The sequence below is a fragment of the Euprymna scolopes genome, chromosome 41 (assembly GCF_053919585.1).
Source record: "Euprymna scolopes isolate OS-2025 chromosome 41, ASM5391958v1, whole genome shotgun sequence".
Taxonomy (NCBI): Eukaryota; Metazoa; Mollusca; class Cephalopoda; order Sepiida; family Sepiolidae; genus Euprymna; species Euprymna scolopes.
The window spans coordinates 28,370,835-28,386,853 of record NC_136522.1 but is presented as its reverse complement, the minus strand read 5'-3'; the positions used below and the strand labels follow the sequence as shown (position 1 = coordinate 28,386,853).

At 36.9% G+C, this 16,019-nt stretch overlaps 1 protein-coding gene across 1 annotated transcript in view; it reads right to left on the bottom strand.

Moving 5' to 3' along the window:
* LOC145266638 (uncharacterized) overlaps positions 1 to 16,019 on the bottom strand; it is a 275,190-nt gene that overhangs the window by 143,168 nt on the left and 116,003 nt on the right. The window contains exon 11 of the mRNA XM_080122562.1: positions 12,108 to 12,269. Coding sequence (XP_079978688.1) covers positions 12,108 to 12,269 — 162 coding nt within the window. The remainder of the gene's footprint in view (positions 1 to 12,107; positions 12,270 to 16,019) is intronic.

The following is a 16,019-nucleotide window of genomic DNA, read 5'->3' as shown; positions in this document are numbered from 1 at the left end:
GAGTGAATGAGGTCAGGGGGTGCTAGGAGAACGGAAGAAAGAGAGGAAGGGAACAAGGGGGAAGGTTGGAGGGGGCGCTTGGTATGTCGGTAATGTATTAGTTTTGGAGTTTAAGGAACTTGTGGGGAAAGGTCTGGGAAGTTCATTTCTGGTGTGGCTGAGGGCATAGGGATAAATGGAGGGGAAGGGGAATATGTGGGAGTTGGAGGAGGGGGGTTACTTTAAAATTCGAGTCTTAATGTTAAAGTTTTTATGCGTCTCGTTATATATACATGTTATAGATACATACACATACATATATGTTATAGATACCTACACATATCGACGCCCTTGCCCCAAATAGGGCGATTATACGGGCCCATATGCGCATATTGATTCAGGCATACTTGCACCCCACGCATACATGCAAGCGCACGCGCACATACTGATACCAATACTCGTGAACACATACATCGACATATATACACAGCTGCACGCTCTCACACACTATGTGGACAGTAGGCAGTGGGCACATATGCTTTTACATCCACAGATATACATGGATACAAGCATACACATATGCACACACCTATGCTCTCGCTATATACATCTACAAAGATACATACCCACACTCCCTCAAGCACAGATATGTGCGCACACATATACATATGGGTATATAGCGTGACATGCCGTAAATGTGTGCACGGGTGTCATCCACATATACTTACATACGCATTAATAAGCGCCCACGTACCCGGGATAGTGGTCCTAGGTAGATTATTTATTTTTGTTTATAGATTTTGGGGAGGAGTTTGAGGTGGTTTATATGGGGATTGAGTGCTGTAGTTATTGTTCTAAGTTGGGGTATTTGTTTTTTATGGTATTATCGATCAGTTTAGGCGGAAGGCTATATTGGGGTGTCATACTCTAAGGTATCCGTCTATGCACATGAGGCAGCGATTGGTTGTACATTTCCATGTGCACTTACCTGTGCAGGTGTAAATCCACATAGTTAGATGTAAACAATTTCCGTGTTAAGTCAGGGAGGTTGCATGTAGGGTGTGTTGAGGTTTGCAGGGGGGGTTGGCTAGGGGGAGGGGAATTGATGCCGATTATTGGGTGGTTATATGGGATGAGGTTATGTGGTGTTTAGAGTTGGTGGTGATTGGGGGTATGTATTATTTTGTTGGATTTAGGGGGATTCTTAGGGGGAGGGAGTAAGGTAGTGTGGGGTGTGGGGGAGTTGGTTGAGGGGGTTTGGTTGAGTGTATGTCATGGTAGTTGTGGTGAGTGGTTGTATTGTATATATAATTAAGGAGATTTAAGGTGGTGTTGTCTAAGGGATGTTTTAGAGAGGTGTATAGTTGCTAAGGAGGTGGGATTTCTAATGCCTACAGTTTATGGTGGTTTCCTGTTTTTTGTTTAGTAATTTGTCTCTGTCTTTAAAATTTGAGATAAGGAGTTTCTCGTTTAGGCAGAGGAGACATGGGGAGTTTAGGGATTTACATGTGCTAGATTTTCTAAGGATTTCCATTTAATGGTTGTTGTAAGGTTATTTTGGGTTAGATGTAGATAGTGGGTAGTTAGTGAGGTTTTGTTAGGGTGGTTATGGTTTGTGAAGGAGCATTTATGTACTCTGAATCTATTCTTAAATGAGGTGCCGGCCAGGCCAATATAATATTTTTGTCGTTTGGGTTTTCTTTAGGTGCGATTGTGGCTTTATATACTACTTCTGTTTGTAGGCATTGTTGATTAAATGGGCATTCCGATTTGTTGTTTCAGTTGCACTTGTTCTTGTTGGTGTTGTTTTTATTTTCATCTTTGTTAAGTATTTTTCTGTTATGTTTTTGATTCTTTGTTCTAGGCTGTCCGTACAACTGTAGCTGAGTTTAATTGTGTTTTTGTTGAAGATTTTGTGTAGAACGTGGCTGGGTGGGAAGTGGTTGTTTATTAGTTGGAAGAATTTAGTGCTAAGTTTTGTTTTGACCATTGTATTGAAGTGGGGGGGTGAACCAAATTATTTTCCTAGTTCTATTTCTCTTGTTTGCGGTATTGGGTGGATTTGGTTTAATGTAATTGAAGGTAGTGTTTGGGTGGCCACTGTACTTAAGTGCATTTTCGTAGAAGGGTTTATGTTTGTTAAAAATTTCGAGTTTGGAGGAGTTGGTGCTAAGTCTTTTTTCGATAGATGTGGGGATGTGTTTAATTATATCGTTTAGGTGGTTTGATAGTGGGTGTATATAGAGTGGGTAGGTGTTGTCTTTGGTGTAGGGTTCGCATGTGTTGCTTGAGAGGTTGAGAGTTATATCGATGAAGTTGACGGTTTTTATGTTGGATTTGGTGTCTAGTTTTAGGCTATTCTGTTCATTTCTTTAGTTAAGGTTTTCTTTATTTTTTCGCATTTAGGGCCATTTGAGTTTTCAACTATTATGAGGTCATCGTCTCTATATAGTCTTATGTTTTTGTTATTTATAGTGTTTGCTAGGTTGTATAGAATGAAAAGACCGACAAGATCAGTTGCTTCTGCTGAGTCTGCCGCTCCCATTGAGAGGTCGAATGATCCGGATTGGTTCTTCTTAGTCCATTTGGGTGCCTTGGCTAATTAGGACTGTTTTTCTGGACTTTTTATAATGTCCATTTCGCATGGTTGTAGGTCGGAGAGTAGAGAGGCAAATTCCAAGGCTTCGTCAAACAGTTCCTTTGATTTGGAAGGATAGTAGCTTTCAATATCGAACTGGATGAAGGCGGCCTTCTTTTTATTTTGGATGTTGTTGGACCATTTTATGGTGTCTTTAGTATTTATCCACTGGTTTAGTTCGTATTTGGTTTTAATTTGTAAGTTAATTCTTTCTAGTATTCTTTTGCTAAGTTTTCCTATTTCACGCTTGGTGGGGTTTATGAGCCTAGTTTGAGGTTTTCCCTCAAGTTAGGTTTGTGGTCCTTAAGCATTATGTAGGCTTTTTTGTTCGCTAGTTTTCCGACTCTGTTGCTGATGTTGAGTGTGTCAGTTATGTTTTTGCTATCTAAATTGATGTCTTTGATTAGATCTATATCCGTTTTATAGTTCGTAATGATGTTTTCTTTAAGCAGTTTTAGGTATTTTTGTTTTTGAATTTTGTAGAAGTTATGTGTCTTGTCAGCTTTGACATACAGTAATTTAGAGGAGTTAATGTTTTTGACTAGTTTGTCTAGGTGGTGTTGGAATGGGTATTTTCTGTGGTGAAAGGATACTTTGTTGGTAAGTTCCGTGAGATCTATTTCAAAGTTGTGGAGTAGGTCGATGATTGGGGCAGTATCTTTCTTGGTGAATCCGTGGTAGTCCTTGTGGTTGTTCCCTTCGTCTTTTCCCTTTAGAAAGAAAAATGCTTTCCATCGCATCCTTCTGATGTGTGTATGTATCTGTGTATGAGCACATCCTTGCCTATGCACGCGTACCCAATTTTAGAACCTTAAAGAAAATTTGACGTAAACGAGAGCAACGCGGGTGTCTATGCATGCAGACGCACATGTGTGCATATATTTGCGCGCCAGGGCGGGGATGTATGTGTACATGTGACCGTTTCTTTTAAGTATATATGTGTGTACGTGCGCATGTGTGTACCCATACCCGCGACCGCTAGCTAACCCTCTCCAAACAATTAACAACAAAATAAAAACTAAAAATAAATAAACCGAATTATAGCCCCCCCGCCTCCAAACATAAGCGAACACCCAACAGGTCAAGACATACTTACCAAGAAATCACCAACGAGACGCATAAAAACTTTAACATTAAGACTCGAATTTTAAAGTACCCATCTCCTCCAACCTCCACATATTCCCCTTCCCCTCCATGTATCCCTATGCCCCCGACCACACCGGATATGAACTTCCCAGACCCTCCCCCACAAGTTCCTTACACCCCAAAACTAATACATTACCGACATACCAAGCGCCCCTCCTACTTTCCCCCCTTGTTCACTTCCTCTCTTTCTTCCGCCCTCCTCACCCCCTGACCTCATTCACTCTTTCACTCTTTCATCCTAAAATAGCGAACATTTCTGTAAAAGTCTGAGGAAGCTACAGACGGCTAAAAAAACGGCCGAGCAGCTGAAACAATAATGTACCTTAACAGAAAGATACAGTAATAAAAATAAAACGCATATTTGCTCTACAACAGTATTAAGCACTTTCTTCAATTTTTATTAATTACTATTTCCACTATATATATATATATATATAACTACTTAATTTACTCACATAAAATTAGTATACGAAAGGATAAATTTATGCGTAAAACTCTAAGTATTTACTTCAAAAGTGCTCAATACATAGGTAGAGCTAGTTAGTAAGTTATAAAATATATATGGCATTTAAGCTACACTAAATATTCCGCGTTTCATCCACTCTAGGACTCTTCAGGCTTATGCGCGAATTTTGTGGTTGTTTGTCTCAGTCGTGAAGGATTTCTCTTCCACTGACAGAGAACAAGAAATGGAAGTGCAGCATCTGAAGAATAGATGGTATTTATTTGCTCCCCCACCGAGCAAATTAGGCACAAGGCCAATTTTTAATGTGAGGAGTGAAGGGAGGGGGAAGGGAAAAAGGGGACCAGCTCCCGAGAGGTGGGAAATGGGAGCTGGTTAAAGGTCAGGCATGTGGGGTTGCCCCCACATCTGGTCTTTGCTAGTCATAGCTAGTCATAGCTTGCAGCATCTGCCGGAACAGATGGTATTTATTTGCCCCCCCACCGAGCAAATTAGGCACAAGGCCGATTTTTAATGTGAGGAGTGAAGGGGAAATGGGGACCAGCTCCCCGGGGAGTATGGGAACTGGATAGTGACAATTGGTATGAAGGGTTGCCCCTACATTGACCAAGGTCTTATACGTGTGGTCTTTGCTTGCAGTATCTGCCGGAACAGATGGTATTTATTTGCTCCCCCACTGAGCAAATTAGGCACAAGGCCGTTTTTAATGTGAGGTAAAAACCAGCTCCCCTAAAAGTAGGCAAAAAGGGGGCACTCTGGTTACCAAAAATAATAATTGTCCCAGTATAGAGGGTTTCCCCTCCATTGACTGGTACAAATTATCTTAAGTGCAGCATCTACAGAACAGATGGTATTTATTTGCTCCCCCACCGAGCAAATTAGGCACAAGGCCGATTTTTAATGTGAGGAGTGAAGGGAGGGGGAAGGGAAAAAGGGGACCAGCTCCCGAGAGGTGGGAAATGGGAGCTGGTTAATGGTCAGGCATGTGGGGTTGCCCCCACATCTGGTCTTTGCTAGTCATAGCTTGCAGCATCTGCAGAACAGATACTACACCTTGATCTTGACTAAAAGGCCCTATGACGAAGGCAGTTATGTTCAAATTCTCTGGTTTCTAGAAAACACATCTTCCTCCATTCGCTAGGATCCCTTGCTGTACTCTCCCAGAAGCTCAGAGATATTTCACAAGATGATCCGACCACCGCATTTGTATCCTGATCAAAAATGATTCAATACCAGTGATTTCAAACCTTTCCAGTAATTCACCATTCGAAACACGATGCTGCCTTACAACATTGCAAATTGAACGTAGACCACTCAAAAGGAAAGAATCAAGCTGATTTGTTTGCTTGCTGCGGTACAAAGTCAACATTTCGGCACCATACATAAGATGGACAGAATTGTAGACTGACCCCTTCACTTTTAGAGATATATCATTGCTGTTCCAGAGTCTGTGTCGCAAAGTACCAAACCTACCAAATGCAAATATATATATATATATATATATATATATATATATATATATATATATATATATATATATATATGAAGAGTGTTTTTAGCGTCAGAATATTTATATCGCCCCTTCTTTCTTCTGATCAAGTGGTCTCTTTGAATTGGGATTCCACTGAAGCATGTATGCACTATTGTAACCAATAATGTTTGTATAATAAACAGACTATATATATATATATATATATATATATATATATATATATATATATATATAAATTTACACAGTAAATCAAGCTGTATTCTGGTAATAACATGTCGAATCTTGTCTTCCAAGTGGTTTATTAGGTTTGGTTTATCAGTGTAGACATGCGATTTTGCATATCCCAAAAGAAAATAATCTAATAACAAAGCGTCCAGTTGACAGGTCCATTTCGTACTAAGAATTGTTCATCAAATGTTTCTATTAATAAATTAATCCCAGTAAATTGATCGTATCATTGGCAATTTGCAACCTGCGGTTTAAAATGTTAAATCCGACACACTGCTGCCTAAAATGCGCTACTCCAAATCTTGAGACTACTGTCAAAACTGAACTCTAGAACACGACGCACTGCTGACAACACTTGCTACTCTTACATACAAATCCAAAATCACTCAGTCTCTGAACCGAAAGCATCTCATTTGCATATTAGAAGACAGCATTACAAGCATAAAAATAGAAAATGGAACAGAATAGAATAAAGAGTAAGCGGAGCTTACTATCCGTCCGTGTCCATTACAGGTAGTCGTATGTGCTGCTTACTACTAGTATTTCAGCTAATTTTGTAGTATTACGATACTGCTCTCCGAGAGGGTTATCACACATTGTAATATAGTCCTATAAGAATCCCTGGTGCAGGTAAGTTTCGGTCTCACAACACCCGTCTTCTAAGAGTTTTCTTTATTTATTTTTGAAAAAAAAAATAGAACTTAAATTTATACTTATGTTAATACTTCTTCCCCTTGGGATTTACGCCGAGTGGTTGCGTATATTCCCCCCTCCCCCGAGCGTCGCACTTTCAGAGAGACTCGGGGTTTGTCAAGATGGAAGTGATCGAATATTGCGTCGATCGGCTCTTTGCAAGTATTTTGTAGTGATTCCTCCGCTTCATTCAAACGGCATTTCCTAAACTGGTTTATATAGCATTTGTGGGTGTTTTTTGGTCTTATGCGACATAAAACAGTTCAACAATTCTTTGTTTGATAGAGAATTTAATGTTGTGTTTGTAGGCATTGAAAAGAACTTTATCTCCAGGACAGAACTATTTTTTATGATGACGGTTGTCTTGAACTTCGTTTGGCGTGAAATGTATTTATTGAAGATGGAATTGACTTTTCTTGCAAACATGGTTTCTGCAGGCAATCGTCGCATACGCATGTTCGGATAAGAAGTTATCCTATAAACTTGCAGAATCTGCTGCAATGCTCTTTCTGTCGGTGTTCCGAGTGCCTTTTTCTAAAAGCCCTCTTTAGAGTGTCAATAAACCTCTCGATCTGACGATTAAACTAGAGGTGATACGGAGGGATTGTAATGTGGTCCACTTGATACGACTGACAAAAGTCTTTGAATTCATTCGATGTATTTGTAACCACACAATCTACCACGCCAAAACACGCGAATAGCTCGTGTAAAAATCCGATCCTGCAGTCGGTGATTGATCTTTTACATTGTAGGACTTCAGGCAATTTGGAATAGGTATCTACAACAATGAAGTAGGACATTTTGTCTAAGAGCCATGCAAAATCCACATAAATTCTCTACCATGGGTGGTTGTGTTTGGCCATGGTTTGCACGTCGTAGTTGGAGATTTTGCTGCAAGCGTACATCCTTTGCAAGATTCTATCATATCTGTTATGTCTTTGTCCATGTTCAGCCAATATAAATAGCAACACATGAGGCTTTTCATACGGTAATTCCCCAGATGTCCCATGTGAAAATCTTGGAGGATTTTTATTTGTAGGCTGTTTAGAATCACTACACGGCCATTATACAGTATGATATCATCACAGAGGGACAAAACTTCAGGCATATTCGGTTCTTTATTGTGAATTCTGTTTTTGGTGGATTGTGTGAATCCGTCCTCCTGAGACTCCCTTTTAATGTCGGCTAAATTGACGGTGACCTCTTTGACTGTATTTGCGATCATGTTTTTGATTTTGCAATTTGTCCTTAGTGTAGCAATAATGAAGTATTCGAAAAAAAAATCCCTGTTTGGGGAATTAGCCGTGATAAACTGCTTGCATGGCATGGCAAATATTTTTAGATGTTAAGAACTCGATCATGACGTTTAAGAGAATCATTCCCTAATGAAGCAATCTATTTGCAGTATAAACAATCAGATCTTTCTTGGACCCAAAAATTGTTATCAAGGCTTTATGATCTGTTTGTAATATGAACCGTCTTCCAAGTTGGGATCTATGGAACTTTGTAACAGCGAATATTATTCCTAGAGTCTTTTTCTCGATTTCAGAATGTTACTTCTCAGATGGTAGAAGGGATTTAGAAACGTGTACTACAGCTTTTTGCAAACTATCTGACAGTTTATGGAGAATAAAGCACCGATGCTGTATGAGCTTGTATTACTTGTGTCTATGATGTCGAGTCTGAGGTCACAGTTGGTAAGGGAGAAATCTGAAAAAAGCGTTTTCTTGATCTTTTCCTAGGCATCTTGGCATTCAGGGGTCCGAAATCATGGTTTGTCATTTTTGAAGTGTTCATTGAGAGACCCCTTAAATTTTGCATGTTCTTAATGAACCCTTGATAAAAGTTAGCTAGGCCGAGAAAGCTTTTTAAGTCTTGAACGTTATCTGCATGTTTCTGGTCGCGTTAGCTCTTTCTGGATCCGGCCGATGAATGCCTTTAATTATGATGTGACCTAAGTATTTGATCTCTGATAAGAACAAGTCACACTTTGCTTGCTTAACCTTAAACCCGTATTGTTTTAATTTCTCGAATGCGTTTATTATATGGTTCCAGTGCTCTTTCGTAGTTTTACTGGGCACAAGTATATCCAAATATGCTGTTGCATAATCAAGGTCGCCCAACATAGTATCTATGACATGCTGGAAAATTGCAGGTGCAATCCTGAGTCTAAAAGCCAGTCTGTTGTATTTGGACAACCCTCTATGAGTGTTTATGCAGAGAAATTTGGAACTTTCTTCATCCATCTCTATCTGAAGGTATGTATCTAAGAGGTCAATTTTGGAGAAAATTTTTTCACCATTTAGTTTATTGAAAATTTCTTGAGGGCTTGAGAGAGGATAATGATGATCCTGCAAGACATCGTTTAACCTTGTCGATAAATCTCCACATATTCGTATTTGATTGGACTTCTTTTTTACCTGGACAGTGGAATGCTGACCATTCGCTAAAATCTGTTTTTGACTGAATACCTGCTTGTTCAAGTCTATCTAATTCTTTGTTGATCTGCTGTAGAGCAGCAAATGGGACATTCCGTGTCTTTTTGAATGCATGTTGTGCACCGTCCTTCACCTTACTCTAAGCTGTCAATTTAGAACATTTCCCAAGGCCACTAGAAAAAAACCTGGGGAAATCATTGTTTGAGTTCCTTTTTTGAGATTTACCGAATTGAACACTATACTTCCTATTTTCTGAGAAAAGGTACACATTGGGCAATCCCATAGATGTAAGCTTTCTATTCAATCCATTCCAAACAGGCAATCTGAAGTTTTAAATACGTAGTCTTTCAGCTTTTTGGTAACCCCGTTTATTGTTGCTGTAAAGGTTACCTGGCCTAAGATGTTAATATTCTCGCCACTTAGGGATTTTGCTATTCATCTAATTTTAATAGGGCCTGTTTGTTTAATTATTGCCAGTTGATGATTTAAAGATTAGAACCCTGAAATTTCATATATTTATTTATAGAGTTATTAAAAATATACAGTCACATATTTTCTAAAATTCCTATCGACTATCTCGCGTGATTGATCTTGCCTAATTTTACTTTTGGGTTTCCTCGTGTACCAGTACTGAGTTAAATTATTACCATTTTTATTGCAATTTTTGGAATATGCTTTCTTCTTGACTGAACAGAATTTCGTAAAATGCCAATTACCAGAATGGTAACATGGTCTGCGCAGTTTCTTTAATCTATTCACGTTGTTTATTGCGATATTTGGAACATGAAATTTCCTTTTTGTCTTTTTAGAGGAATAAGCGGTTGAATTGCTTCTGATTTTTTCTGGCCTGAGCAAAACTTGAATCTTCGATCGTATTTTAATCAAATTTGACAAAAATCCCTTTTTGACAATTCTCTGCAAATTTTTGAGAGCTAATCAAGCTTGAACAGTACCGTTCGTCTGGCTTCGGCGTCTTCTGTTGATATTAGATCTTGTGCGGCTATTAAGTACTTAAAATCATCGGCAGTCAGCTCGGCTAATTTGAAATTATTACAGAGTTTGTTCATTGGTGCTGCAAACGTTGAGAAATCTTGTTGGTTGTCCTTGAATATGTACAGACATTTCTGACGTTTAGAGAACAAGGTTGTGTTCGACTTTAATAGTTCCGATAGGAGCTGAATAGTCTCTGAAAAATCCAAGTCTGTCGTTTTCTTGGATAATATGAAGTCCATGAACCTACTGTTCGGTTTTTCCCAGTTTACTTAATAGTAGACATACTTTTTTTCACTGGACCATTGTACACAGTCGACGTTGAAAATATCTTCATAGCGTCTGTAAGGGTGACAGAACGTCGACTCCGACTTCAAAATGTGAAACAACAAATATACCGAGTTATAATATATTCAAGAATGCATTTATTAAAGAACAATGTGGAAACAACATGAGAGAGTGTGCGCGGGTGTACACACATAAGCATAATCGGAAATGTTCGTTGTGTGTAAAAGCGTGCGAACAGATAAGTTACTGAATAGTTCATTGTGAAGCATGTATACCGAGTGTTCAGATAAGTTCGATGATATTATGCATTGTTTTTCCTTTGAGAAACAGTGTACTTTCGCTTTATCTTTAAACGAAGGTATCGCCTGCCGAGGCGAAAGGAATGTACGTCTGATTACACTGACGGTTCAAGCAAAAAGAGATAGATAACGGAATGGAAAGTTGAATGCGAAACAGGAAATAGAGACGCCACCTGTCGGACAAATCAAAAAGTACAACAAGAGCAAATAACTGTTGCATTATTGATAAAAATTTTGTGTGAGTGTATGCGCGACATACATATTCGCATATCAGTCTGAAAAACGTATGCGCAACACGTCTGTAAAAGGCCTCAAACATTTTGTCATTCTCTGGTAAATATTCAAATGTTTCAATCGAGTTGTAAATTGTACTCTGAAAAAATCGTTTTTTAAAAGCTTTTTAGAGTCGTTTAATGAATTTACAAGTAATTATTGTATTTGCTGTAGTTCAGTTTTCTGAAGTTATTGGAATTCTATTTATTATTTATGTAACTCCATAAACATCTGTTGTATTTCCTCTGATTTTGGTTGGTACAGTTGTTGTCTTCCAATTTTTGTTGCTGATCCATGTGGGTCTTTAGCATTTTTCTTTTTCTTACTTTATCTGGCTGTTGTATTTACTGAGTGTGAATGAGAGAGGAGGGGGCTAATACCATTGAAGATCACTTTTGCTAATAACATTTTTTATCAAATTTTGTCTTTATTTTTTGTTTCATTCTACCTTGTTTTATATTTTATTTCGTATATTTTTCTTCCATTTAATCATCTTTCGTTAGTCTTGCACCCTGGGTGGGATGGTGAATATCGTCGAAACGTAGATTAATCCGCACTGGGTTTTTCTTTTCTATTAAAATTAAATTGTATTTCAGTCTGTTTTTTCTTTCACAATTGGATTAATATATACAAAAGGTACACTGCATCACAAATTAATGTTCATACGGAAAACAGGCTTATACACACTTTTATTCCATAGTAATTTTTATATACCATTTATTCAAAGAAAAACCACTAAAGTATTTTCATAATTCACATTATTTAATTAGAAAATCTATTTTTAACAATTAGCTTGGTGTTATTAATTGATTTTAGTAATAAAATTGTTATCATTTTTTATTAAGAAATATTATTTTAGATATATATTTTTAATTTATTTTGCTTTAATTTATTTTTAATTAGTTGCTAAAGCCAACATAAGTAAAGCTTACTTCTGTTTATTTAAAAAAAAAAAGTTTATAAATGTATTTCAAACATAATTCGGCAAGACACGGCTCACGGCTGTAAAGAGAAACACGTTAAGTGGAACGCAGAAATGTGCGTGTGTGTGTTTTATCAATCTCAAACCAGTCGCGATTTTGTCTCCTGATTGAATTGGGGATTTGCCCACGAATGACTTTTTTTTTAATAGTTTTAATTTAAAAAAAAAAAGACTTAAGAGAATGAAACTTTTACTTACAAGTACAGTCTGCTTGGCTTTTTGATTGTGTCGATAAGGTTGTATAGTTTTCTGGACATTCAAAGCACAAGCCGGTGGTGACATTCGGCTGATAATAACCTTGCGGACAATCTTCGCATTCATTGTTTGCAGTGTTTGGGAACGTTCCAGTTGGACAAATTCCTGTGAAACAATCCAGTCATAAGAAAGACAAACATTAGACAAACAGACAAATCATATATAAACGCTTACCATGTGTTTAGACAAAAAATATATAAACGCTTACTATGTGTTTCGACAAATTATATATACAACCTTAAACGGAGATAGGCCGATCATGTGACCTTAAAGACCTCTTTTTCAGGAGTTTAGTTTTAAAGAGTATATTTCATTACAACTGATATGTGGAAAACTATGTAAAAATGGAGCTAAAATAATATATATTACTCACATCCAATAACTAGTGGTTCTGCTCTTGATTATATATATATATATATATATATATATATATATATATATATATATATCTCAGTGGCGGCTCGTGCCTGGAGCTGTGGAACTGCAGCACCTCCAATCATTTCTACTCAATATTATCGATACACGGTAAAAATAATACGTTTATTTTTTCCTTTCTATGTGATAATATATCATAATAATAATAATAATAATAATAATAATAATAATAATAATAATAATAATAATATATATATATGTGTGTATATATATATATATATATATATATATATATATATATATATATATATATATATATATATATAATCCTGAAGCTTAATGTCGATAACTGTCCCCATATTCATATAAGTATAAAAGTAAAACTTTGCTTGGAGCTGCCAAATTCACAGTTACACATTCTTAGCGAAGTTCGCTTATACGCATGCGCGCTTCAGACGGCGAATGAAAGCTAAATTGGAACTATCGTTTTAGCAGTTCCAAACGCTCGTGAAAACCGGTGTTTGCATGTTTTCGCTTATATTATTATTTTTTAAAACGGCTTGTTTACAAACTTTTTGTTTTTATTATTATTAAAAAGTGTAACGAGAAGAAAGAAAAAATACTACAGAATCGCTTATATAATAATAAATAAATAAATAATCTTACATTTATAGCAATAAAAGTGTGCATAAAAATTTATAAGGTCCCCGTGGTCTTGTGGTAAAACACAAGGCTACTTATCAAGCAGTATCGAGTTCACTCCTTGTCAACAAAATGTAGCCATACTGATGAGAAGTAATACTTTGAAACATGCATATCTGCAGATAAATTAATTTTATGCACATAATAATATCTAAATAAAACTATTTAAATAATAAATTAATTCATATATATATATATATATATATATATATATATATATATGGCACTTTGTTTCTGTGTGTGGGTTCATTCTTTATTGACTAAGGAACGGATAGGCCGATATTTTTTATTTAATTTCACACAAACGTACTTTTTGGTTTTATATCAGTATGCCTCCCAGAAATATTGATAATCAGAAAAATCCGATGAGGAAAGAAACAGTTCGATTTTTACCGCGGTTAACGCCCTTATACAGCCCAACATTGTGATGCTATAGTCAATCCATTCGCTCCCAAGTAGGAGAGAAAAAAATAATATATAACAAAAGAAAAGGGAGTAGATTTATCCGGTAGCAAACGAAATAGAAAATAGGATTCATGATTAGATAATAGATAGGAAGGTAGACAAAAGAAGACATGGGATTGTTGTCAGGGTGACAGTAACAAAAGCATGGAATAATGGATATAGATACTTTTAGATTTGGTTTTTGAGTAATTTATAATGGACGATGAGATTTATAACGCCGATACTTAGAGAGGGGTTTAACAACAGTTGACAACAGTGCCCAGTTCAGAGGAATTTTTTGGCAATGATCAGAGTTGAGTTGCCAGTAAATGCCAATAAATATATTGTTTTGTTTTTCGTGTCTTGACTCTGTTGCAGAAACAAATAGAACTCTTTTCTTGTGCGTTAGTGCCTCCCCTGACTGGCGATATGGCACATACTGACCAATCAGGGCATAGAGCAGGGATCTTCCTTACCCCCTTAAAGAACTATAATTGCTTCCGTTCCGGACAAGACTCTCCCTCTCTCTGCCTACATCGGTATCGACGGTCCCCACTTGGGAATAACTAGCGGGCAAAGGCAGACGAGTTCTGTCCTAGCTATATCTAAATGGTATCATGCCTTACTTCAATAAAACTTTTCCTTGCAAGTTTTACGAAGTCGTTTGTTCGTTTATTCAGTAACTTGTGTTGAAATATACTTATTTTATTAGGGAGTGCCCGAAAAGCATTAACTCCACTCCCTAAAACTTCGTCACTCAGTTCCTTTCAGTCGCGTTACATAATCAACCGTATTCACTTCTGATAGCTAGAACACTGATCTTGGACATTACTTTAAAAAATATACAAATTTATTTTGTTTGGGGAGGGAGGATATTTTTAAAACTGTATCTACTCCAGTATTTCCTTTAAATTTCTATTTTTGAACGATTATCGAGATTCCCGAGACGTGATACTCTCATGTCGAACACCTTTTTATTCTAAAGTAACACTCGACAATACTTGTTTTTTTTTAACTAAATAAACGCTTTAAAAAAAGTTGGACCATTAAAAACTTACAAAGCTAGGTAGAAAACGGACACTTAGAAAATCGATTTTGTATATTTTAAATTAACAGTAAACAACAATCGTGAGTTGGAACTTTAAAACAGTTGGGACTTTACGACAATCATGAGCTGGACACAGTTAAACACAGCTTGTGGCCTGGAGCATACAGGGAAATGAATTTTTCATCTTTCTAAGGAAAAGGTCTAGAGAGTAAGTTTAAATGTAGACCTGAACGTGTCAACGGTCGATGGTAACACACACGCTCAAAGTCGAACCGATCTATGTGTAAAGTGTCAGAGTCTGTGTTTCTTTTGTTTCCATGTTTTTTTATTTTAGTTTTACACTTATGAGCCCGTGCACTCCTCTTTACAGGTGTCAGTGTGGGAAACTATGGTTGTACTGGCATAACTATGATTATACTGGCATAACTACACTTATACTGGCATAACTATGATTATACTAGTATAACTATGATTATACTAGCATAACTATGATTATACTGGCATAACTATGATTATACTAGCATAACTATGATTATACTGGCATAACTATGATTACACTAGCATAACTATGATTATACTGGCATAACTATGATTATACTAGCATAACTATACTTATACTGGCATAACTATGATTATACTAGCATAACTATGATTACACTAGCATAACTATGATTATACTGGCATAACTATGATTATACTGACATAACTATACTTATACTGGCATAACTATGATTATAATAGCATAACTACGATTACACTGGCATAACTATGATTATACTAGCATAACTATGATTATACTGGCATAACTATACTTATACTGGCATAAATATGATTATACTAGCATAACTATGATTATACTAGCATAACTTTTTTTTTTTTTTACACATTGATCACCACTTATCAAGCCACTCACAGATAAGGGTTATTGCAAGTACATTACGTTAGTGTGGAGATTTGATGAAGTGTTTACTTAAGGGGCGGTTCATTAGGAATTTGTTAACATTGGACTTGAAGACATCCAAGTTGTAGTCCGGAGGGAAGCAGGCAGACGGAACAGAGTTCCACAGGCGTGTAGTTCTAAGAAAGAAGCTTTGTTCATGGAATCCGCGTTTTGATTTAGGCACAGATATAGAGTGGGGGAAATTTTTCACAGTGGATTCAACTAGACGGGTGTTTTTCGTGAAAGATTGGCGAGGAGGGACCAGAGATTGGAGTTCAGACGAGCACCTGCCATGGAAATAACGATAAAACAAGGATAGGCTCACAACGTCTCTTTTGTGGGAGAG